This window comes from Camelus bactrianus, chromosome 25, assembly GCF_048773025.1.
Source record: "Camelus bactrianus isolate YW-2024 breed Bactrian camel chromosome 25, ASM4877302v1, whole genome shotgun sequence".
In the NCBI taxonomy this organism is placed as follows: domain Eukaryota; kingdom Metazoa; phylum Chordata; class Mammalia; order Artiodactyla; family Camelidae; genus Camelus; species Camelus bactrianus.
The window spans coordinates 26,669,302-26,693,842 of NC_133563.1; the positions used below are offsets into that span (position 1 = coordinate 26,669,302).

Genomic DNA, 24,541 nt, shown 5'->3' on the forward strand with positions numbered 1-24,541 from the left:
TAGACAGTCATGAAGGTCACGTTCAGTTGTTATATTTTGTAGATAGCCCCTTTTTTTTTTGGATGAGTGATATTATCTGACTACTGAAGATATATCTAGTGGCAGAGTGAAGAATGAGTTGGAAAAAGATATTACAAGAAGTGAGACAAGATGGAAGACTCCTGCAGAAGTCGAAGCAAGACACAGAGAAGCTGAGCTACTGCAGAGGTGGTGGAAATGCAAGGAAAGAAGTGGAAGAGACTTTGACAGAGGATTTAAGCCCTTTGTAGACTGATGGGCTGAAGGCAGTGAGGAAGCCAAGATTAGAATAGTTGTCTGAACTTTTTAAAAACTACATACTGTTATAATAAGTAAATACTTTTGAGCATGTATCCAGTACAAAAGTTTTAATATTTTAAACCCCTCTCCAATTTTTTTTTTTTTTTGTGCATATGCATTTTAGAAATCACTGGAATTAAGAAGAAGAGGTGTTCTGGGAGGTTGGCAGGAGGAAAGGGTAGAAGCAAATTAAGAGTTTGGTTTTGGACATAATGGGTTTGAGATGCCTAGAGCAGTGCAGTCATTTGAAGATGTTTCATACAAGGTTGGAAGTGAGTCCCAAGGATAATAGGAGGGAAACGATGCCAGGCTAATGTTCCCAGTGGTTGATTGTTACAGTGTGTTATCATACGATTCTCTACTAAATATTTGGAGTTTTGAAAATGTTATCCTTGGTAGTCTAAATTAAAGAGCGAAGATTCTTAAAATGAATCTTTTGTGAAGTCTAAAACATGAAGGTCTTGTACACTGTAGTTCATTCACCTGTTTAGACTTAGAATATTTAAAGGTGTCAACCCTAAACGTGTCTTCCAAAGAGATTCATCCAAAGATCAGAACATCTTTACAAATGGCTTATGCTTTTCAGTAACTTTCTGAAAACTGTAATTTTCGTTCTTTCTGGCCAGCCCTCTGTTACTGAGTTAATACCTATAAGGCCTAACTCAGAATACTTTCCATTTACTGAGACCCTACAATTATGTGATTAAAGACACAAATGCTGGTTGATGTTTTTGGTTTGGTTCAGTTTGGTTTGATTTTAATTAAGAATACTTCAGCCAACAAAATCTTATATCATTGATACTCAAATCATGTTTCCCTTTGGGGAAGCAGGAATGAGAAACAGCTGTAGTTCCTCTGGATCGCACGAAGTCCAGTTAATTTTCTTCCTTTTGTCCATTTTATGTTGTGTCATTATCAGTATCCTGGATGAATGTTTATTGAATGCCCAATGAATAGTGGTACTGTTGTAAGCTGATCACAAGCTGGTGTGGAAAAGCACCTTTTCTCTTTTATTGCTTAATGGATAAAAGGCACAAAGAACTTACCAGACTAGGTCAGGATCACAAAATGAGTCTTTGGTGCATTTGGGCAAAATCGATTCTCAGAACAAGTACCTAAAATTGGAAACTTTTCTCTTGAAGGAAATGACAAAGCAAAATTGAATCAGTGGGTCTCCCTGATCGCACCCCGTCTCCCTTAGACAGCAGGGGGCAGCGGCCGAGATGTTAGTGCCCATCAAGCCTTTTGCTGGCTCTTCGCTGAGCTCTGTCCACAGCAGCTACAACTGCCTGGATGGACAGCAAATGTTTGAGACTGTGAGAGAGAAGATTGTGGCCTTAAACAAAATCACAATATAGATTTGTGGTTGATAAAAATTATAGTGTCTGATTTTACATCTAACACATATTATGCTGGTCTCTTGTTTTTTAAGTCTTTATTCCAGGGAATTTTTGAGAAAACAAATATTTAGGACTGTTAGTCATAGAGGAAACCTTATAGTCTCAGGATGTTTGTAGTTGTTTTACAGGTAGTAGCTGGAGGAGCCAGTAGACAGGAAGTGCTGTGACACATAATGAAAAGTCAGTAAACGTGAATGAAGGATTGCTGACATCCCTTCAAGAAATCAGCTTGTTTCCTTGGCTTTTCAGTGAGTTCACAGTCTACTGCTGCCTTGTATTCGGCCAGCATAAAACAGCACAAGTACTGCGAGAGCGAAGTGATTAAAGCCTCTTAAGCCCTTTGTTCTGGTTCTGCCGTTTTAATTTTGATAAGGACTCAGAGACTAGCCTCTTTAAGGCCTTTCTCATTCACTGGAATAATTTTTGCTTCCTTTTGTGTTGCCACAGAACTCCGATCATACTCATCCTAAAACTTTTGCACCCTGTAGGTCACACCCACTGGTGAATAATGAAATGTCAACAGAAGTCAGTTGTAAAAGGTTATGACCAGCATTTTATTGAAAAAGAGAAGATACTGAGTAGATTAGAAAGTAGCACAATGTGAATTACATATAGGAAGAGTATTATTTCATAAAACTTTTGTTTCACTTAAACATATGTTTGTATATCCTGGGTTATAACGTAAAATACATTTCTTACTGTAGGTCATGGTTAAAATTTTTTTTGAAGAACACTTCATTGTAGTATGAATCATGTCATCATATAATTACCAGTTCATAAATCTGTCCCTTCTACTAGACCAGGCACCTCTTGAAAGATGGAGTCATGTTTTCTTTGTCTCAATTCCTAATACCTGGGACAGATCTACCTGACACATACTAGGTGTTTAGTAAATGTTTGTTGAATGAATGAATGGAATGGAATGGAATGGAATGAACTTCTCTTAACTTGTCTAAGCCTCATATTTTTCATAAACTAGAACATTACCTGCCAGATCTCACAGTGTTATTGTGAAGAGCCGTCGAGATAATAACGGATAGGAAAGTGCTTTATCTAAGTACTGTGTACAGAATAAGGATTATTGTCTGGCATAAATTTTGTGATTGTTGTTGGACAAAAAAGCCTCAGGAACTCTTGAAATCTTAAATCAGTGTTCTAAGACATTTATTGCAATACTATTAATAGTACTGCATTATCCCTTTTTAGGTATCAAGTTAGAAGACAATGTTGAAAAATTAGGTATGTGCTTTTTTAAAAACCTTTTTATTATGGAACATTTCAACATACAAAGTAGGCACAGTAGAAGATGGACTTCTGTGTACTCAGCTCTACCTTCAAGAAACAGTTAGCAACTCATAGCTAATTTTGTTTCATCTCCATCCTCTGTGACCTCTCCCTTCACATATTACTGGGAAGCAAAGATGCGTTTTTCTCCTCTCCCATCTCCTCTCTCTGCTTCCACCCACCTCTCTCTTTTGTTTACTTTTTCAAGTATGTAGAAATATTCTTAACATTCTTTTAAAATATAATCATTATGTACCAAACAATGTAGGTTAGTAGTTTAGACCAAAGTATTGTTGTTCTGTGTGTGAAGGAGCTATTCTCCAACAGAAACTAGCAGGTAAAAAAAATATTTTATTTCCCAAGATTTTCATATGATGGTGACCAACTCCATTGCAAAACAATGATCACATTCCAGAGTTGTAAGTACTTCTGGAGGATTTGTTACACAACTGCCAACTCTGTCATCTTTTACAGAAATGTGATCTTACAGAAAAAGTGAAGAGTCTGATGCATGACGGATCACTTTTTAAGATGCTTTTTGAATTGTTTTTTCTGTCATGTAATAGTCCTCAAGCTTTTGACCTCTAGCTAGGCAACAAAAAGCATCCAACTGAAACTTCAGAAATATTGTAAAACTATAATAAACTCTGCTTTAAGACTGTAGCTTAGGGTTGTAACATACCACTCAGAAGTCAGAATCCACTTAAAAGAAAAGGATTTCAAAAGCACAATAAATAAAGATCACTTATCTTATTAATTTATATTGAACTTTTTTGGTTTTCATCATTTTTTGATTTGGGCCTTAATAAGATAAAAATACAAATAATTTAAAACCCTAAAGATATTTAATTCTTTTAAATGTTATTTATGTAGAGTTTTTCTTCCTTAGGTCAAATGGAGAGTTTGTTTTGATTTTTAACGAGGCATTGCTAACTTTTGCCCACTGCAGTAATTGAATAGTCAGTAACTGTGCATGTCTCAGTTGTTTTGAGGCTTTTATGTGTTGTTGAAAATTTTTTTCCAAAATAAAAAGAATATAAATGCACTTTTATTTTAAAATATTTCAAGCCATATTTGTACCAATGTAAGGAGGTTGCCCTGTATGCAAGTGCAGAGGATTGTGGCCTGGGAATGACAGAGAAATGGAGGGGGTGAAACTCACATGGTAAGAACCTCATGGCTCCAGAAATGTTGCAGATTGCAGATCTAGGTCAGTTTCCGTCAGGGACATCACCATGCCACCAGTCTTCCCTGCTGGAAACCTAGAAGAAATCTTTATCTTTTCCTCTCCCATTCTCTACACCCAACAAATAGATCTTTTTTGATTATTTGTTTAGAAAAATCTCTTGGCTTTATCTTTTTCGTTCCCATGACCAGGGCATCAGTTCTGATCTTTATCAACATACATCTGGACAGTAATAGCAGTTGAGAAGAAATGAACTAAGACATTTTGATCATGCCATTGTATGTACAGTTAATTCTTAAAACAGTCCTGAGTGTTAGGACAGTCTTTTCATTTTTCAGATTATGTAAAGTGGGCAAGCTTTTTCAAGTAGGTCGGATTGCTAAGGAATCTCCTTACTCTGAGTCCTTCTTCCTCTGTAATGCATTCTATAAAAGCATACCAAGATAATCTCCCTAAAATGTAACTGTATGTAATACAATAACTACTTAATAAAACTCTGATCCAGCACTTTACAAAATTACCAGAGATTTTTCACATTTGATCTTATACTGCACAAACTGCTTCATGAGGTTAATATCTCATGTTATTACTTCATAAAGTAACCTGTAATGACTTCTATTTCCCGTCAAGCCAATTATAAACTCCTAATATTGATGACATTCCACGTTTTATGCTCTGGCTTTATGTCCGGTTACTCCTCTCTCTCAGTATAAACTGGAGTTCACTTTAGCCATGGGAATGAACTTCCTTATGGTCCTCTCTGGGTACCGTTCTCATTTCTTCCCTAATGTCTGATCACAGCCAGCTCTTGTTCACCAAACCCACTTCCCCCCACTTCTGTCCTCCAACTTAAACTCTACCAGTCCTTCAGGGCTCATTTCAAATCCTACCTTTTCAAAGAAGCCTCTCCCAACAATTTCTGTCTTCCTAGCTATTTTTGGTTCTTGGATTCCATTGTCAGATATGTTTGCCTTTAAATACAATTTAAAAAATTCCCCTCAGCAATAAAAGTAATATATGCTTTGTGTGAAAATATTATATAGGATATTAGAAAGTCAAGAGATAACTCCTGGCTTCCCAGTCTGGAGAAGTAACCACTGTTGTGTGTCTTTATGGTTGTATTTCTGTATATAAACAAGAATATGCACAGACACATGTATACACACACACACCTATTTACACACGTAGAGATAGCTATAGATATATTTTACACACATACACTGTCCTGCAGTTTTCTTTTTCCACTGGATGATGTATCTTAAAAATCTTTCCCTGTTAGTAAATATAAGTGATTTCATTTAAACGTATCTCTTTATTGCCTCAAATTGTTTCATATCAGATTGTTTTCTGCATATGCTTCTTATCCTCCTTCACAAAAAGGCAAGGAAAACTCCTCAAGGGCAAGAGTCATCACATATTCATTTTCTTTTCCATTCCTTTACTCCTTACTTTGCGCATTTACTGCACAAAGAAAAATTTCAGTATTTGTGCTGTGGGAAATCGAAGCTATTTATTTCTCATAACCCCGAAGAAGTTAGGATCTAGTAGGTAAGAATCTCCATTTATACATATAACTGCAACACAGGAAGAAATTGAGAAGTGACACAAATATTTGTTAATGGAAATATAGCTAATTAAGTTGTTCAAACAATTCTTCTACTGAAAATGATCAAAACTGTTGAATATGTATAAGAAAACATCCTCAAAGCAGCAAAGGCCTGAAAATCTAAGAAAATCTAAGGAAAAGCGAGAGTTTAGGGAAGGTTAGAGAACTGAAGTTGCTTTTGCCCAGAGGACGTTTGCTGATCCAGGCGAATTCAGACTTTGCCTGCCTCATGGGTGGTAAGACTACACAGAAAGCTAGGAAATAATTAACGCAAAATTTAGCATAATGATTTTTTGAGGGGAAGGGAGTTTCTGGAGTACTCAGAATTCTCTTTTTATTGACTTGATGGGAGCTGTATATGGTAATTTATTTTCTAACCTGAGCATATTTATTTTATATGCTTTTCCATATACATGTCATAAAATTCATAACAAAGAATTAAAAAAAGTTATAAAACAATATATATGGTCTCTTACATGTGTGCATCCTACATAAATGTATACGTGCATGTGTGTATTACATAAATGGAATGTGTAATAGTATAAATCTCACATTGATATAATAAATAGAAATTTATGTTTATTTATAAGAATGTATGTGTTTTGGTGATGGAGAAGTGTGTGTGTGTGTTTCATATACATAGAAAAATATGTGGAAAGTGTGTTTACCAAGTGCTGAGGACAACCCTGAGAGGTAGAACAGAGATGGGGAAGGAGCAAGAAAGGAGCTTATTATACTTCGTGCTTCAAACCACTGTTGTTAATTTTTAAAAATAATTATCATTATTACTTAGTATTTAAAAATAGATTTTTTTAAAATGAAAAAAAATTTAAAAATAGAAAAAAAAGGCTTTTGTCTCTGCCCTTAGATATAAAAGTACTCCCTCTGCCAGCCTCCATATCACTTGGCAAAGTACCTTTTTTTTTTTTTTTAAATGTCTTTTTCCTTTGTTAGACTGTAAGCTCTTAAAGGGAACAAGACAATTTTTGTCTTTATATTTCTTGTACCTGGTTAATCCTGGCACATAGGAGTGGATCTGTAAATACTAGTGGAAAATGCATGAATAAACATACCTTAAGAAGAACCTAGGACTGCAGACATCCAGTGGGTGTAACATTTCCTTACAGGCTCTTGTTATACTTTTTGAATATTCTTTTGTATCTGGCACAGCAGTGGGCGTAAAGTTGGCACAGTGAATACAGGTTGATTTGAATTTAACTGACACTTTGTGGAACCTGTAGGCAACGTGGAGTCCACCACGTGGTGCCCCTCTTGATCCCAGAAAGCAGGAAAATGAAACACTCTCTGAAAATTAAAACTAAAAAACGAACACCTAATAGAATTAAAGCCAAGAGAGACAATGTGATCTTATGAGACATCAAGACCCCTTGGGCAGAAAGATTTGCCTGTAACTTAATTGGGAGGGTACTGACATCTTAAAAACACACAAACGTATAAAATCTCTGTCAGAAGAGCATTTTCTCTGTCTCCAAAACAGAGAAAAAGAAAAGCTATGAATGTAATTGTCATGATACCTAACAAAGCACTGTCTGACCAGTAGCACCTGCCAGGTTGAGGCAAGCAGCCAGCCTGCCTGGCAGGTGGATAGCCCAGTGGTAAGAGAGCTGCAGAGCCTCACGCCATTTTGCACTGGAATCCTGCGTAATTAACTCCACTTGCTCTGCTTCTGTGCGCACCAAACTTCCCTCTGGTAATTCGCCTTCCCGAGGAGATAATTCATTATCAGGCTGGTACAGACTGATGCAGAGATTCAGTATGCCTGATTCTTCTGTTGTTCACTGTAAATAATAAAGTCACCTTCTTGTATTTTTTATACATCAGTGTCTTGTGAGTTTTGTTAGCATGAGTCCGCATTCCTGGGTCCAGTCAATGAGATCGGGTATCAGAGTCTGCAAGGCTCATCGAGGTAAATACTACCTTGTGGGCATCTGTTGGAGCGGACTGCTGGATTTCCCAGGTGATGCCCATCCGTGTCGTCTTGCTCCATGTTTCCTTTCCATTCCACACCTCACCAGAAAAATTCTTCCCAGAAGTAGTATGTTAAGAACATCTTAAATATGTGCATATTTCAGTTAGAGAGTACCAATAATATTATGTCAGTGAGAGTAGACCCTTGTCCTGTGGGTGAGTATTAATTTGTTTGGTTTTGTAAATTTCACACCTGTATGGATGAATGAAATGTATATTGTAGACACCCCATCATGAGGACCTCCAACAACTCATTTCCAGTTCTGGCTTCAGCCTCTTCTGGCTTCACTTCTGGCGCTCATCTCATTGTCAACATTGATGCTGGCGTCATGCTCAAGTCACTTCCTAACCTGGGTCTCTCTTGCAGCAGTGAAACCTAAAGAAGATGGAGGACACAATGAGGTCGACAAACTTAAGGATAAGGATGCAAGTAGAGCAGGCAATGAACGAGGTTATAGAATTTTTTTCTTCCATTCTCATCTTTCTCTCTTTCCTCAAAACAGTCCCCGTAGCATTTGAGAGGGTTTCAAAATCCCACACACTGCTATGGCAAAAATAAAGCACAGTTTCTCATCTCAGTGACATGTTCCACTTATCTGCGAATATAACAGAATGTAAACCTGATTTCAATAAATCATTAACGACAATTTCTTGCCCAAAAGGATATCAGAGTAGATAACAGGGCACAACTCATTACAACTCTGAAGTGAATCCTGGATTTTTTTTTTTAAGTTGATTCTTTCATCAAATAAGTACATTATTAGATGGGACTTTATTAAACATCAACTTTCCCCCTTTCTCTACTATTCCTCCCCTTTCATTCCAACTTCCAGCCAGAATAACTGATCACTAAATTTCACCATAAATTTATCAGAAACGTACCTAGAGCAACCCTTAGTTATCAATTTGCTTTAAAATAATATACCTTTTTCAGTAGATTAGGACCTCACAAAGTTTTCAGATAGGGTACGTAAATATAGAATCTTGGAAAGACTTACTTTTTACAAACTTGGTTCTTAAAAACTACTGTTTTAACAGTCACAGTTTTGTTCATTTTTGTACAGTTGGAGTTCTGCTGCAAAATAAGACACTGTTGGATTGTTGGTATTTGTGACAAATCCATGAGACTCCCACCATCCCTGTACATCACTCAGAGATCTTCTTGTACACTGATGAGGTTAAATGGTATGGGGACGGATTGCTGTATAGGTTTGGGGGCCATTCCTGATTATTTAGATGCTGATTAACTAGTCAATGAATTCTTCAGGCCTTTTGACCAAATTCACCATCCTCTGACTTTCATTTTCTTTGGATGAAAGATGATGTCAGTGAGGAAAAGTTCCATTTTTCATCTCCACGTGAGCAAGGTTAGTTTCACAGCCAGAGACTTCTCGCATGTGAGATCAGCAGCTACACTGTGGGCTCTGCAGTAGTGGAAGTTAGGCTCAGTGGCATCAAAACACTCAAGGTCAAGCCTATCACCACCTCTGAAGTACTTGTCCTGCTTTAGTGGGTTAGTAACAGCATTTTAGGATACAAAAGTTAGCATTTTCTAAAGCAAACCAGTCAGTATAGTATGTTATGTGCTGATATAAGGAAATACCCCCCCAAAAAGAAAGATCATATTCCCTAGCTTCATTAAATGTTTAATTAATGGGGAGAAGATGAACATGGTCAACATTTATTAAGAAAAAATCTACAACTCTCAAAACTGCCTGTATTTTTCAGAACTTACGTGTATTTCCTTGTTTTTACCAAAGTACCTGCTATATTGTCAAGATTCTTGTAAATAGGAAGGTATATAGACTATCCCCTAAATGCAGACGCAGGACTAGAGTAAGCCAGAGAAAGATGGTCACCTGAAAAGTAATGAGCATTTGGCCCACTCTTCTCCCTGCCCCTCCTTTCTCATAAGCCCAGGCTGCTGCCTTCTTTTTTCTTTCTCCTTTCCTTCTGTTGAAGGTCAATGTCTAGACAGGGATTTATTGGACAGAACTGAAAAGACAACTAGATTGGGTGGGGGAAGAACTACCCTGAAGCTGGGCAGCATTATGGCAAGCTGAAGATTGCAGTTTTCAGAATTACACAGATATCTTCAGTCTGGGACATCGTTTGTAACGAAGCCCTAACCTCTCACACGCTGACTGCGTGAGGCATAAGGCCCCTATGTAAAGTGGCTTTTCTCTCTCTGTTCTGCCTTTCTAAATTCTTTTTCTAGCATCTTCTGATTTCCTGCAGTCCTCCTGCAGCTCTCTAACTTCTCTGATTCTTGTCCCTTTGCAGTAAAAGTTTACCCTAAGGCTTAATATCCTAAAGTCAGTCTCTGTCTATTTGTGTGTCTGTGTGCTATGTGTATGTATCTACATTTTGTTTTCCTTTGTTTGTAATACACTTTAGAATATTCTTTTCTAACCAAATAAACTCCAACCACAATATTTAAGTTTTTTGGCATATTGACTCTTTAGGCAGTGTGAAAATTACAAGCAAAAAATGAATATACACATAAAATTTTGGTATAATTTCATGGTGTTCATGTACTCTTAGTACCTGTTTCTGGATCCCAGCTGGTTTCAGAATCCCTGTCTCATTACATTAAGTTTTTGCAGCCAAAGTCCAGCTGTACTAAGACTCATGAACATTTTTCAGGTGCTGCTTGCAAGCTGAAGAGTGCTCTGATGCTTTACATGCATGATCTCATGTAGTTCTCACAATAGTCATCTGAAGTAGGTACAGGTAGTATTTTGCAGGTAAGGATGCAAAGGCATAGGAAAGTCTTAGTCGCTTGCCCTAAGGCACCCAGCTAATAATTGGCAGAACCAGCTCTCCAACCCATTCTAGCCAGAGTCCACTTTCCTAACATTATGTCGTACCAAACATGTCTCTTAATTTTTGGACTTCTTAAGGTTCTCCCAAAATAACAGGTTCAGGGAGGGGAATGAATTTAACTTAATCTGTCTGAAGAATAAATTTGGATAATAGCTTCCCAACTCACAGCTGAAAATCCATTGGGAGTTTGTGAGAAATATTTTTCTTACCTACATCCAGTCTTGCTGAAATGTCTTTGTGAGGAGTGTTTAGAACTGAAGTTTTATTCATTTGCCAAAATGACTTCCAGAAAAGTCACTTTGAAGAATTTTTGAGTAAAATATTTCCATGTTTACTCTAAAACAAATTAGTGGACTTCGAATGTCACTCATTTCCTCAATATGTATTTGCAAGGCTGGTGTTTCTGCATTTGTGACTATGAAAGCGAAGCAGTTTGATCAGCATTGCCCACATCGAAGTCTCTTTCCCACACCACTTAGATTAGAAGGCAAACGTTTTCAGCGAGCAAGAATACTTAGTGTTTATGTTGATCAAAGATTTTAAGCAAAAATTTTTTTCCTCAACATCAAAAAAACTCAGTTAAAAAATGGGCAGAGAATCTGAATAGACATTTTTCCAAAGAAGACATACAGATGGCCAGCAGGCACTTGAAAAGATGCTCATCACTAACCATCAGAGAAATGCAAATACAAATCAAAGACACAATGAGACATCACCTCACACCTGTCAGAATGGCTGTTACCAAAAAGGCAACAGACACCAAATGTTGGTGAGGCTGTTCAGAAAAGGGAAGCCTTGTGCATTCTTGGTGGGAATGTAAACTGGTGCAACTACTATGGAAAACAGTGTAGAGAGTCCTCATAAAATTAAAAATAAATCTACTGCAAAGTCCAGCAATTTCATTTCTGGGTGTTTTTCTGAAGAAAACAAAGACAGTAATTCAAAAAAATATATATAGCCCCGTGTTCATTGCAGCATTATTTACGATAGCCAAGTATGGAAGCAACCTAAGTGTCCATTGGTAGATGAATCATAAAGAAATTATATATATATAATATATATATACACACACACACACTACACACACTATGTACATATAATATATATAATGGAGTGGTAATCAGCCATAAAAAGAATGAAATTTTGCCATTTGCAACAACATGGATGGACCAAGTGAAATAAATCAGAGAAAGATAAATATCATGTGATTTCACTAATATGTAGAATCTAAAAAAGAAAACAAATGAACAAACATAACAAAACAGAAACAGACTCATTAGACACAGAGAACAAACAGGTGGTTGCTGGAGGGTTGGGGTGTGGGGGGATGAGTGAAGTAGGTGAAGGAGATTAAAAGGTACAAACTTCCAGTTACCAAAGAAGTTAGTCACGGGGATGAAATGTACGGCATAGGAAATAGAATCAATAATATTGTAATAACCTTGTATGGTGACAGATGGTAACTAGACTCACCATGGTGATCCTTTTGTAATGTGTAGAAATATTGAATCACTGTGTTATGCATCTGGAACTAACATAGTATTGTAGGGCAGTTTTACTTCAATTAAAATTTTTTTCCCAAAATATGCCATTGTTTTAATAGTTTATGTTTGGGATTTAAAAAAAAATTTAAACATTAAAGGCAGGATTGAGATTTTTAAGTTTACTTAAAGGTGGCATGGACTAAAACACTGAGAAACCCTACTTTATATGTATGCTTATTGATAAGGAAATGTAAAGACGCTCACCATGTAGTTTTCAAAAACAGCGTCACTTCTACATCCTCCCAGATTTTTCTGGCCCTCTTACTTTTATTTTAACTAATCTGAGATGCTGTTGGAATCTCATGGTACTACTGAATTTCTGTTTATCCTCTTTTTAAAAATAAGTGTAGTATATCTCTATTGACAGGTAATTGTTGAAATGCTTACAAAAAAGTCCATTTCCTTATTGTAAGTGAACATTTATTAATTAAAAATAACCCACTTATATACTTGTGTCACTTTTAGTCTCATGAATTCAGGTTTGTCTGACATTATTATAGCTATAATTTCTTCTGATTCCCACTTATTTTGTCGTATCTCTTCCAACCATTTATTAGCTTTTAAATTTTAAATCAGTCTGAATCTCGATCTCTAAATAGTAAAGTTTATGGTGACACTTGATGACAACATTGTTTGTAACACTAGTATTAACCTACACATACTAAGTGTTCATGTCTATTATAATAAAAGAGTATGTACAGTATGATCCTATTTTTATAAAGTAGATTTAAATCTCTGATATGCCATGTGGAAAAGAATCTAAAAAGATAAATATGCAGCTATTAAAAGTGGTTATCTTTGGTGTTGGAACTGCAAATGATTTGATTTTTATTTATATGTATGTTCAAAGTTTTTATAATAAAAATATATTTTTCTTAATAAAAAAATTTAATTAATAAGGGAATATGTAAGTCAGTCAACTAAAGGACAAAGTAGACCAATGTCAATAGCTATCTCACGTACCAACCATACCTATTGGAAAGTATAATAGGAGAGAGGGATAAAATAAAAAGCAGGTAATCCAGTCCTCAATAATAATATAATACATAAAAATTGCCCAGAAATGAACTTAAGAAATAGGTAGATCTTTTCAAAAAGTAAACTTAAATTTTTCTGAGGTACTTGAAACAATGGAAAATTATATCACAGGCCTCAGTAGAAAGACGCAGTGTTTTTTAAATTGGAGAGACATGGAATATGTTTAAATTCTAATGCAAAAAAGGAAAGTTAAAATTTTCACACAGCGAAAGGAATGATATTTCTTCAAGTAGAATCAGTAGCATTTGGCACCTGAGTAGATATGGACCTTGAGTAAGAGCTAGGAGATGGTGATATTTCCAAATTTCCAACCTAGGTTCCTGAGCAGAAGAGGATCTCATTAAATAATGATAACCTAATAACAGCCTTTTATTGAGGGCCTATTGTGTATAAGACAACGTGATAGTAATTTTCATAAATTAGCTGATTTAATCTTTACCACCACCTGCAAGTTATTAACCCTACTTTTTAGATAAAGAAGCAGGCTTTTTAAGCAATGATAAATGCCCAAGGTCTAACAGGGGCTAGGTGACAGAGTTCAGATTTGAACTTGGACCTGTAATGTAAAATCTTTTTTTCCTACTGTATACTCTACTGTACTTTCACCATAAGACAGCAGGAGCAGCAGGCTTTGAGTTAGGACAGTGAGTTTAGCTTTTTAACACAATGAGTTTAAGAGATTTATGTAGGATCAATTTGGAGGTAAACCATTGGAAATATGGTCTGGAGTCTGGGGAAAGAGTCAGCTAAAGATGCCCTTACCTGGAGGTGGTTGAAGCCTTGCAAACAGATGGGAATGCTGGGAATGGTGGAGGTGGGGGGCTGGGGAGTAGTCAGCAAAAAAGAATGGAACTAATTCTGGGAACACCACCTTTAAGAAGCAAGTAAAGAGAAGCTAATGTATGAAACTGGAAAGGGATGGTCAATAGAAAAAAGAGGAACAAGCTGGTAAAATAAATATGCTGTATTTCATCAGTTTTAAGACAAGTGTTTTCATATTTTAATATCTCTAAAACTGGCATACACTTTATTATCAATGAGATCTTATCATTGGCAGCTTTTTATTTTTATTTTTTATTTTACTTTATTTTTTTGTTTTGCTTAGTGTGTAAAATAATGGGGGCATTTTGGCATTTTATAACTGAAGGAATACAGTTTGACTCCTGCACAACACAGGTTTGAACTGTGGGGGTCTGCTCTACTCAGATTTTCACCTGTGGGGAGGGTTGGTACCCCTAACCCCCATGTTGTTCAAGGGTCAAACTGTATTTTAATTTAGTACTTAATGGTTTAAAAATCAATTGTATTTCTCCATTTGTAAGTTATTTTATAATGAAATCATACATTTAACCTATAGCTTATTTCAACAGTACATAAATTAGATTAAATGGAGAGTTACATGTGAAGTGGGCAGTTCAGAAGTTCAGGAGCAGAGCAGGGCCATTCAGACCATCCTCACCTGTCCCTTGGGCAAATCTCTTTCCTGCCTTAATCTTAGCTTTTCTCACCTGTAAACCAAGATTCACAAAGGGTGCCTATTACTGTTTTATGTGTTGTTATTTCAGATTACAAAGAAATAACTGTCCTTCCCCTCCCACCCCAGGGTCCTGCCGTGTCTCTTCAAGTAAAGCCAGGTTCTGTCTGAAATAGGCAAATATGCTGGGAGCTTATTTAAGCGTAAGGAGGTCCATGTTGCCTTATCTTGAAGGATGTTAAACCGTTATCTGCTAGAGAATTTGAATTAGCAGGTGTACACAGATTCTGATCCTTTTTGTGCCCAGCCCACAGCCTTGCTTATAGTTGATGCATAAATTATCAATTGATAATGATTAATCCTGAGGAGCAGGCTTTCCTTTTTGCTGTGAACAAAAAAGATGCAGTCTTTGTGGATGGGTGTTGGGGGAATTCCTGCAATATGTCTCAGATGGATTGCATGAGTTTTGGTTTTGTTGTTGTTGTGTAACTTTTTACTTTATCTCTTTTCTGTTCCAGGGGATTTTGTTGTTTCTCAGATGTTGTACTGGGCAAGCCAGAGTCACTGCATAAACACTGGGTAGGGAGTGCAGATAATGTTATTAATATACCTCTTAGTTTGTCTAGTAAAACCAGCATCCCATGTGACTTGTTTTTATTATAGAATTGTTAAATTAGGATGGTGCCCTTCCTCCGGATTGCTTAAAATGAAGTCATATAGGGAGTCTGATTTACAAGATAATTGCATTTAGGAAATTATATTTCCTAAATGTTCCATCACACAGGAAAGAATTCTGAGCAAAAAAAGTTCATTCCCTTGGGGAAAACTGGTTTTATTTTCTTGATAAAATGTTTCTGCATGTTCAGTGAATTGATAGTTCCCATCAATTTTTCTTTTTCTTAGTAGTCATATATAACTTCTCCTATAAGATCAGCTAGTGTTTTGGAAGCTCTTCAGAAAGCCTAGAAGAAATTGAATATTTTCAGATTTAAATGTGTGTTTCTAAAACTAACTAGTTATCACTCTGTATTCAGCAAACTAATTTTTAAAAATGTGGTCAAAATTCAACTTTTAGAATTAAGTTTGTAATTTGATCCTTATTAATTTCAAATTATCTTATTTCTTTTGACTTTAATAATTACATTTAATAATTCAAATTCAAATACTTCTGTTGTTCACATTCATGTTTGAATCAGTCATGTTTAAAGATGTCCAATAACTAAGGTCTTATGCATTCTGGCATATTCTATTTAATGGTTAGATGCATGTCAGTGCATAGTATTTGAGTCATCAGTGTGCCACAAAACATTTTACCAAGACATGTAGTGCGTCATCAGATGATCGACTTACAATAATAGCTATAAATGGGACCCAATTTGCAAAAGTAAATAGCGTCCCCCTTTAAAAGAATGAAAATTAACGATGCTCATTATTTAGACTCTGAGGTTTAATTAGCTCTGACTTGATAAAGGAAAGAAAATAAGCAAATAAATAGCATTTACTTCCCATATATAGCAGATTCTGAATCATGGCTATTTTTTATATAACTGACCCACGTAGATTCTTTCCTGTTTTCTTTTCTCTACATGCCTCAGGATTTTTGTTTGGTTTCATTTGGTTTGGTAAAATCAAAGACTAATTTGATTAGCTTATAAATCCTTCCAGCTTCTAAAATGCTGTAAGACTTTCAGCCTAATTTCCTTTGAGCTTAATCCTCTTACTAACTGATGTGGCTGAGCTGTCTGGAATCAGCATCCTTGGTGCAAGTTACTGTAAAGTTCTGCAAAGGCATTTTGGTCCAGGAATGAATATATTCATTCAGCAGACATGTGGCATAACTGTGAGTCCTAAAAGAGCTTATGGCCCAATAGAAGAGTATGATTGGGTTTTTTGTTTGTTTGTTTGTTTTGAGTATGCTGGTTTTAAAATATGGCCCCCTCCAAATTCTATGATACTTCTTCCCATCCAAAGGTAGGGCTGTGCTCTCTCCCCTTGAATCTGGGCTCTGTAACTGCCTGACAATAGATTATAGTGGAGGTCAATTCCATTCCCACTCAGAAACTATCAGTTTCTGGGCCCAGGATATGAGAAACTAGCAGCTTTCACTTCCTGTCTCTTGGAACACTCATTCATGGAACCCAGCTACTATGCTGTGAAGAAGCCTAAATGGCCCTATGGAAAGACCCACGTGGAGAGGAGCTAACAGTCTTCACTCGCTTGTCAGCTCTGTGGATGAACCATCTTGGAATTAGATTCTCTAGCTTCAGGAGAGTTGCCCTGGCTGACACTGTATGCAGCAACGACAAGCCATTCTCACTGAGCCCTGCCAGAACTGAATATTTGTGAGCACCGTACATGACTACTGTATTAAGCCACCAAATTTTTTTGTCAGAACAAGGAGGTAGACATATAAGCAATTTTGAAGCAACGTAAAATTACAATGATGGCAGTATGCAGTGGGTCTCACAGGAACACAGGAGAGACAGCTAGTCAGTCCTTCACCGTCAAGGAAGACTTCCTCAGTGAGATGACTAGTCAACTGAGTCTTGAATGAGTAAGGGTTAGCCAGGTCAGGGGAGAAAGTGTGGGGTGTCCTGGGCAGAAGGGACAACAGTGTGTTCAGAAGTAGAGGAATGAAGTAGCGAGGTGTGCATGAGGAATTATGAGCACTTAGTTGTTGCTGGAGCATAAAGCTAGGGTTAGGAAGTACTGATTGATGTAGCCAGAGAGACTGGCAACGTTGAAATCATAGAGGGCCGCCAATGAAGGCATATGGGATACAGACGATTTTGTGTTTTTGTTATTGTCCTGGGTAGCACTGGAACAATCTGATCAGATTTATATGTTAGACAGATTCTTCTATCAACTGTGGAGAAAACAGATTTGAGGGTATTAAGACTAGACACAGGAAGATCAGTTAGGTGGCCATTGCAGAAGTGCAGGCAAGGACGATGGGAGCCTGAATGAACACTTCAATGGTGGGGGTGGGGAAGAGAAAATAGATTCAAGAAATATTTAGGGGGTTAAAGAAAAGTATTTAGGAAGCAGGATAATACTTAGTAACTGATTGTGGGAAGAAAGGGCAGATTAAAAGAAGACTCTTAGATATCTAAGTTAGGTGCCTGGCTAGACGCAGAAGGGAGCAAAGGAGAGAATAAGGAAGAGTGTGCAAGCCAAAAATTGAAGGAGATTTAAGCCACAAATAGATTTGGCAGTCACTGTCACAAAGCTGCTAGTTTAAATGACTAATGGATGAGCTCACCCAGTGGGGGAATGTTCAGTGATAAAGTGAAGAGGACTGAGAATAAAGCCCTGGGAGTACCCTGACGTTTAAATGATGGTCAAAGGGAAAGGAGGTTTTGAACCACGATGTAGTTGTCTCAGAAATCAAATGAGTAGAATTTCGAGGAGGGAGTAATCTTATGTGTCAAATGTAATCAACCAGCCAGAAAGATGAGGACTGGTGAGAAGTCACTGATGACTTTGCCCAGGTGGGGCAAAGCCCGATATCAATGGGTAAGTGAATGGGAAGTAAGAAAATAGACACAGATGGTACCGCCAAGGGGTGAAGAGTAGCTGGAGGAGAACACAGGGACATGAGAAGGTGTGGTGGTGGTGGTGGCGATGGTAGTGGTTTTAGGGGGTAAGAAAATATGTCAATTCCCGAGGAGCTTATGCCAGTAAGTGGGAAGGGGTTGAAGAGAGAAGAAGGAGGTGAGATTCATGCGGTAACATCAAGACGGAGATAAAAGGGCATAGGGTCAAAGGCAGTCCTTTGAGACTGGAGGAATACAATAAGCGTAGACGTACCTAGCGTTACAGGAGTTGGGCAGGAACTTGAACCTCATAGTTGATAGACTTAATTTTTTTCTTTGAAATAGGAGACAGTTTTGTCCACTGAAAGAAGGGAGTTAAGCAGGGATTAATAGCTGTAACGAAGACAGTGGTGAGTTTTAGAATAATCGTTAGGGAAATGGACAGCAGGGCTGGCTCACAGTAGGCACGAGGGAGGGACAGGTGACCCTGAAGCCTGATTTTTGTACTAGTAACCATCTACATGGTTCTGTGATTTTATCCCAGGAAATGCCCCCACCCACCCTGCCCATCCCCCTTACCTGTCCCCACTGGCCTAAGAAGTGGGAAAATGGGTAGCCTCACAGAAAAGGAGGCAGGGCCACCAGGAAGAATAAAGCTCTGTTTAACGAGCTAGGGCATTCTGTGTAAAACTGTGCAATGACTTGTTCTGTTTTTTTTTTTTTTTTTTTTTAATATAATGACATGAGGGTTCCATAGGTCAAAACTAGAACAGATCTGGAAGGGAATCAAGAAAGAGAAAAGCTACAGATGAGACAATTCCCAGGAGTAAGAGGATGGGGGTAAAGGAGAGGTTGGGGGCTCTCACGTAAGAGCGTGTGAGGAGGTGGCATGACGTGCCTTTCATTCAGTGGCCAGTGGTTACACGTGGGAGAGACTTGGTTGGGGGAGACTGCCTGAAAGCCCCTTGGTATAAGGCGTGGTGTGAGTGCAGCCAACCAGTGGTCCCATGCAGTTTCTGGCCTGCTCTTGGAGCTTCGTGAAGAGCCAGTGAGAACCCTATACGAGTCAGGAGTGGACTCAGATGTTCAGAGCAACAGTTGGACCCTGGTTGAGATGAGGGTGGCCACAAGCTTTGCCGTGGGATGCCGAGGGCCTTGGTTGGGCCGCCCCGGAGAATTGTAGAACAGCAACCTTAGTCCTTGCCGGTCTGCTCCTGTTAGGGCAGCTCCCATAGATGTAACAGTAATAATTACCATAAAAATAGTAGCTTATGTTAATGAGGGCTTTGTACTTTCTAAATTGATGCTCTCAACAACTCTGAGAGAAAGACAGGGTAGATAATGTCATTCCAGTTTACAGAGTGGAAAGTGTGACTCTCGGGGGTTGAGGGGGTTAGGTAACTAGTAAGTGCCTGAGATGATAATAGAAATCAGATCTTCTGGCCCCTAACCCTTTTCACCTACTCCGCACTGCAGTATTGAAGCTGAAACTAGGTTGGGCTCATCGAATCCAACCTTCCCTTTTAGAGATGAAACAACTGAGGCAGCGGCCTGGTAAAGTGCAAAGAGTGTAGATACTGCAGGTCAGGTGTTTTGGGAGGCTGACGCGGGTGGAGGTGAGCGCGTAGAAGTTTGTCAGGGAGTGCACTCGGGATCAGCATGGTGGGAGGGAAAGGGAAAGCAGGACTAGGCAGAGGGAGCAGCCATGCTGTGAGGATGCAGCTTCATCTCAACAGAAGCTTGTGCCAACCCAGGGGCGAGTTCTGAAGATGGATGGCCCTTCAGAGCTGTCACGAGTGGGGAAAACGGGGCCAGGCCTTTATACCCGATCGACCAGCCATTGGATGCCGGTCACCGCAGGAAGGGGGCATGATCAAGGCGACCCTTCAGCCACCGCGGTCCCCAAAGGGGGCTAAGAGCAGAGGGCTTTCCGCCAGCAGCACTCCCGGCTGCTGCATTCCTAAGGACCACCGTGGACTTTGGAATTAGCCACACGTGGTTTGAATCCTGCCTCTGCCACTTCCTCATCACTCAGTGAGCTAGTTAATGTTGGGCAGATTCTGGGTAAGCTGCTTTAAGCCTCAGGATCTTCTACTGTAAAATAGAAAAAATAACGTGAGAACTCACTAAGCTTTGGTTTCCTTATTTGTGAAATAGGAAGAATAATTGGACCGTCCTTTGGGGAAAGTTAAGAGAATCCAGTGAGATCATAAAGTTACCAGCGTACTTGTCACTTTTAGAAAATTAGTCGTTATAATTATCACACCATAGTCCAGTGACAGATACAGAATACTTGCTGTGAAAGTTGCTCCATAATTATTTTATTTTAAAATGTTCCAGAAAGAGTCAGTGATTTCCTAGAGGCCAAAGTCAATATCAGAGCCACAGCTAGAATGCGTCCTACTACCCTGCTCTTGAGTTTAGGCTTCAAAGCAAGGAAAGTGAGAGGAGATATCTCTATGGCGAGTCAGAGTGTGGTGGCAGGGAGGGGGCCCTTGAATGTGACTTTACCTGGGAGAGTCATTCGTTCAGCGAAGTCATTGGTGTTAGCCCAGCTTGCAAATATGAGGCTGCATTTTTGTGCGTCCCCAACAGATCTGAATTCCAGTCCTGCTGACTTCTTCGTTTATTGGATGCTGAACCAAGGATAATTCACTCTTCCTCTCCAGCCTTGAGTTTCCTGTATAAAATGAGGATTTGGATTTAGGAGAGCCCCTTCCACTTCTCTCATGGTTTAATTCTTTACTTCCAAATCTACACACAATATATATGCAAATATACAGCACAGATACTTTAAGTCAAAGCATGGCTGTGTTAGCCCACGGTTGGATGGTCTTATTCACTCCATGTGTACAACAGAGCGCAAGGTGCGGAAGGAAGACGACAGACAAAAGCAAAAGCCTGATACTCACATTTGAGTGAAAAAGGGGTAAAAAAAAAAAATCAGTTTTGTGGGTCAACCCAGGTCATCACAGAATTATGTTCTTACCTGCAATTTTTGGTCGAATTATCCAAGTTCATTAACATTATTGACAGTCACTGTTGTGCTGGACACTGTGCAGAACAAGTGTATGTGAGCTGAACCCCAGCTTTGTTCATCTGGGGAGAGCAGGGGAAGGCGATCTGGTTCAGAAAGTTGGAAATGCTGCATTTCTGGTTTTCTATCAGAAAACTGCATTAGGTGTTCAAATTTAGTCTAGATCCAACTTCATAAAGCCTTCGTTGTTTATGGAAGCATCTGTTTTTCACTTTTTCAATTTGGCTTCTGTGTTCCACTAACTATTTTCATGTAATTGGGTTTTATGACCTGAGTAGCTTTTGAAATACTGGCGACTAAACTCATTGGAGATTCATCACACTGAAGGGCTTTGAATATAACTCTTATTATCTTGAATCCTGGAAATTTAATCAGTATACTTACACTTTAAAATTTTTTCTTGCCTGAGCCATTATACATTTTCACAGAACAAATATTTAATCCTTATGATTTTGTAACCAAGGGATTTAAAGATTAGCTTTGAAAATAGGTCAGGGAAAACCATCTACTTTGGTTTAAAGCTAATCGGATAAAGAAGTGAAAAAAAAAAAAAGCTGTTTAGAAGCTTTTGAAAAGCATTTGTGAAATCAATTGTATGAGAGCCTTCTAGTCCATATAGCTCAAGTATGAGTCAGACCGCCTTTTAGGCTGGCCACTACTCCTCCAACCATTCATTATTATTCATCCATCCACTGTTCGTTCCTTCATTCACCACATGTTGCTCTAGGCACTGGGGTGCCAGAGACAAATAAGACCGCCAGGGTTTCCTGTGGGCAGGTCGGTGCCAGGCACTCTGAAGCTTGGGAACTCAATGCATATGGCTCCACAGTCTGGTACAGTAGGGCGAGGCTTACACCGCAAGTTCAGTCATTTTTCTAGACTCACTGGTAAGCTGGATGACTCTAGGTGAGACCTGTTCTGTGTCTGTTTTCTCGTCTCTGAAATGATAACACTCACCCTATTTACTTTATAGCTTTGATGTAAGAGTCAAATAAGATAGTGATTTTTAAAGAGCTTTGAAAAGCACCACACATCATACAAAGCCAGCTAGTAATTTTGAGACTATGGTAGTGGTTATGACCATTTCGTTGCCTCTTTGAAAAGGGCTGAGGTTGAGTACTTCTAGCGATTTCCTTTGCACGTATAACTGCCCTACTTCCTGTCCATGGGGTGGAGATTTCATAATGAGGTAGCTGGGGGAAAGATATCTGTAGCTAGTAAAACTTATTTGAAAATCCTCTTCAATCCATATATTGTATTAAATCAATTATTGTTGCCTAAGTGCCCAGACTAAGTGGGCAGAGTGAGGGATAAGGTATGAAATGGCATCTGTCTTCAAAAAGCCTAGACTTGGATTTGAAAATTCAGAGTGACCAAGTACAAATTATTACCTTAATTGCAGTTTCCCAAGGATTTGTACAGAAATGTCCACTTGGTCCTGCAATGCTTCTGGGGGCCTTCTCTCTTAGACATTCAAATGCCCGTTTATCCCTGTTGGATCATGGACAGAGCATCATATGAGGACATTAAAAAATTACGTCTAGCTTCATGTTTGATCTCCTGTTGGGTTTAGGTCTACCATGCTGATGCTCTGCAATGAGATAAGAGATCTGATCTTTCCTAGAGCAAACTCAATCCTGGATTAACTCAAGAATTCCTCTCAAATATTAACTGTAGAGGACAGAGAGATTTTTGGATTATTTTTGATGTTAATTTTGATTTTTAGAATGTTACATTAAAATAATACTTCATTAGTGAAAGGGTTTGGGGGCTTTTTTGGGAGTTTTTTGTAGTTTTTGCTTTTGGTTTTTGGTTTTTTGCACCCTCTTAAATTTTGGCTCTGAAAGGGGAGGGTATAACTCTGGTAGAGTGTGTACTTAGCATGCATGAAGTCCTGGGTTCAATTCTCCAGTACCTCCATTATAAATAAATAAATGGATGGATAGATAGATAGACAGACAGACAGACAGACAGAAAAGCAAGCAAACAGAACTAATTACCTCCACCCCAAAATACATTTAAAATATAAATTAAAAATCACAAAAAACAAAAAAAATTATAGAAAATTTTTTTGTCCCCAAAGCCAGTGCCTCTCTCCCCTCACCTTAGTCCTAGCCCTGCTTTAAAGATGCTTGGAGATGAAGTGCCCCAGGTCACTTGGTTTGTAAGGACCAGGGCCCTTACATTTGAACCAATGCTTTCTGACTGCCCATCATAAGCTCTTTCCATTATCCCACATAGCCACTTAAAACACCTAATTTTGTTTGTCTCTAAATATTTCCTGGCCTTTTGTTGTTGTTCTTTAAGCTTTCTTAGGCTTTTAAGCCCCATTACTTGAGAATATCTTCATTACTCCCTGATAACCTTTTCATGCATTTTTTTTTCCTGTAAACGCAGATTATGCACCCTCTGTTGTTTTAAATTATTTGATTTCTAAGTATTTCTGGATGAATCTCATCTCAAGGGCACAGTAAAAAATAGTTGCCTTGCCTAGAACTAAATTCCGTGACTCAGATTACAACTGTATGAATATAGCCAACTCTGCATGAACGTTGGAAAAGTGTCTATGTTTTAAACACCGTCAAATTTGTAGAATGAAATGGTGATTAGAACAACGCCTAGGAATACAGTGGCATGGCTTATAAAGTCAAAATCTGTACAGACTTTGCTCTTCAGTGAAGTTTCTTAAATACTGAAAATAATCCGTGGTCACGAGGACATGCAGGCCCATCCATGTTCACCATCTATGGGAGGAAACTGCACAGGATCATATGCAGGTGTAAATTATCTTTCTCTCTTAAGATTTTGTTTTTCTACAGTGTGTATCAGTGGATCCTTCTATGTAGTTGGGAAGCACAGAAAAAGAAAATTCTCTCCAACTGATCATTTTCCTTACACTTGAACTTACCTCTGAAAAATTTGCAGGCATCCCTGAGAATTTCAGGTTTGGTATACCTGTGGGGGATACACAAAGAAAGAAAGTACTGGGAGTTTAGGATTAGAAATAGAAGGAAAAATCAAAGAGCAGCAGTGGATTTTTGCCTTTCTTTCCAGTTAAGTCTTAGCATTGTATTCCTTGTAATATTTCCTGAAAGTCAAACATTTTATATAAAACAAAAAACAGAAAAAAGCAAAAAGTCTTAGCAGAGGTCAAGGCAATTGAGAGCAAGAAAACAGACCTTGCAATTATACTCCAGTGTTTATTAAGAAGGATGAAGAGAGATATTAGGAGTCACTGTGTCTCTGGGAACATCACAGGATAAAAATTCTGATTCATAAATGAAGACATTGAACATTTGCTTT

The 24,541-nt window shown here is 38.2% G+C and overlaps 1 protein-coding gene across 5 annotated transcripts in view; it reads left to right on the top strand.

Annotated features, from left to right (window-relative positions):
• Nucleotides 1-24,541, top strand: part of NSMCE2 (NSE2 (MMS21) homolog, SMC5-SMC6 complex SUMO ligase) — a 208,544-nt gene that overhangs the window by 105,902 nt on the left and 78,101 nt on the right. Inside the window, exon 7 of one of the 5 annotated variants that reach the window (XM_074353055.1) lies at nucleotides 2,925-2,957. The exons of 2 other annotated variants lie outside the window; for them this stretch is intronic. In XM_074353055.1, the coding sequence (XP_074209156.1) occupies nucleotides 2,925-2,957 (33 nt within the window). Of the gene's footprint in view, nucleotides 1-2,924; nucleotides 2,958-8,150; nucleotides 8,235-24,541 lie in introns of all 5 variants that reach the window. 2 more of the 5 variants (XM_010972635.3, XM_045508480.2) reach the window with 2 other exon arrangements.